General features: G+C 41.1%; 1 protein-coding gene across 1 annotated transcript in view; it reads right to left on the bottom strand.

Annotated features, from left to right (window-relative positions):
- LOC106013686 overlaps nt 1-1,313 on the bottom strand; it is a gene marked incomplete in the record, with an annotated part of 7,782 nt that overhangs the window by 4,912 nt on the left and 1,557 nt on the right. Inside the window, 1 exon segment of the mRNA XM_013090075.1 lies at nt 1,063-1,173. Within this exon segment, the coding sequence (XP_012945529.1) occupies nt 1,063-1,173 (111 nt within the window).

Raw genomic sequence — 1,313 nt, 5'->3', positions numbered from 1 at the left:
ATATTTCCCCGATACAGGGGAATAATCAACTTTTAAGATGACCGGGTATTTAGTCTGGCGGTATCGATTCTTAAGCTATAAATAGAATGTCTATACATCATTCTGACTCAGAATATTATTGTCACAATTCACGTTTTGCGAACACAGTACATCTAGTCTGAAACTAGAAAAACCCGGGGAATCTCTTTGTTCAGAAACGTGGCCGAGACGCGACTAAACGTTATCATAACCCAATATAATAACACTATATAATAACACTAAGTCTTTCTTTTATATTTTAAATACGGCTGGTCTCTCAAACTCCAAGTATAGAAAATGCATATAAGAGCGAGTGAGAAAGAGAGAGAGACATACACAGAGAGAGAGAGAGAGAGAGAGAGAGAGAGAGAGAATCAGACTGCACAGTCAGACATTCAGACAGACAGACAGACAGACAGAGACAGGGACAGAGAGGGGGGTAAAAATGTTCAAGGAGAGGTTAAAAGGTGCAACATACATAATGGATAACAAACTGTTTCTACTTCGCGGATTTTCCCCCTATATTACATGGTGGGCGGTTCTGGAACATTACCCCCACGATGTTCCAGGTAATACTGTTCATGCAGCATTCGTATGGCTTTCATGACGAATTGTAGATCGATAAACTTATATCTCGCTTTTTATTGACATCCGACGAAATACTGTTCATACATAGCATCATGTATGGCTCTCATGACGAATTGTATATTACTGATAAACTTATACCTTGTATTTTTTGTTTGGGTGGTTGGCGGGTGCTCTGGCGTGGTTTGTTTCTTCTTTCCTATGAGACATCTATCGTCCTTATCTCCCCTTCTTCTTTTTTATGTTTGTTGCTCTCTTGTAACACCTCTTGTAAAAACCTCTAATCTTCTGGCTCTCAAATGACCTAATGCAGTTGCGACGGCCGTAAAACCTCTACTAAAGTAACTTGCCTTTTTTAGTTTCGAGGGGATACTGTTCTTATGGATCCGTATGGCTTTCATGACAATTGCCGATAGATAAATTTATATTTGGCATTTTTTTATTTTCCTGTCAACTCACATAGAGGTTCTTGGTGAAGGTGGGGTATCTGTCTGCCTCTGTGTCCTCGAGGCTCTCTGTGTATGTACATCGCACTGTCTCTGCTGTTGGCTTCAGAATGCGTCGGTACCTCTGGATGGGAGAGTGGGGTCATGCAGCGTTATGACAGGTTATAAGAGGTCATGAGGGGTTATGGGATGTCATAAGAGGTCATGAGAGGTCAAAAGGGGCCGTAAAAAGGATAATCCTTACTGTTTGTGTTCTTCACCCCC

The sequence above is a fragment of the Aplysia californica genome, unplaced genomic scaffold, assembly GCF_000002075.1.
Source record: "Aplysia californica isolate F4 #8 unplaced genomic scaffold, AplCal3.0 scaffold01133, whole genome shotgun sequence".
Classification (NCBI taxonomy): domain Eukaryota; kingdom Metazoa; phylum Mollusca; class Gastropoda; order Aplysiida; family Aplysiidae; genus Aplysia; species Aplysia californica.
This window is presented reverse-complemented; position numbering and strand designations above follow the sequence as displayed.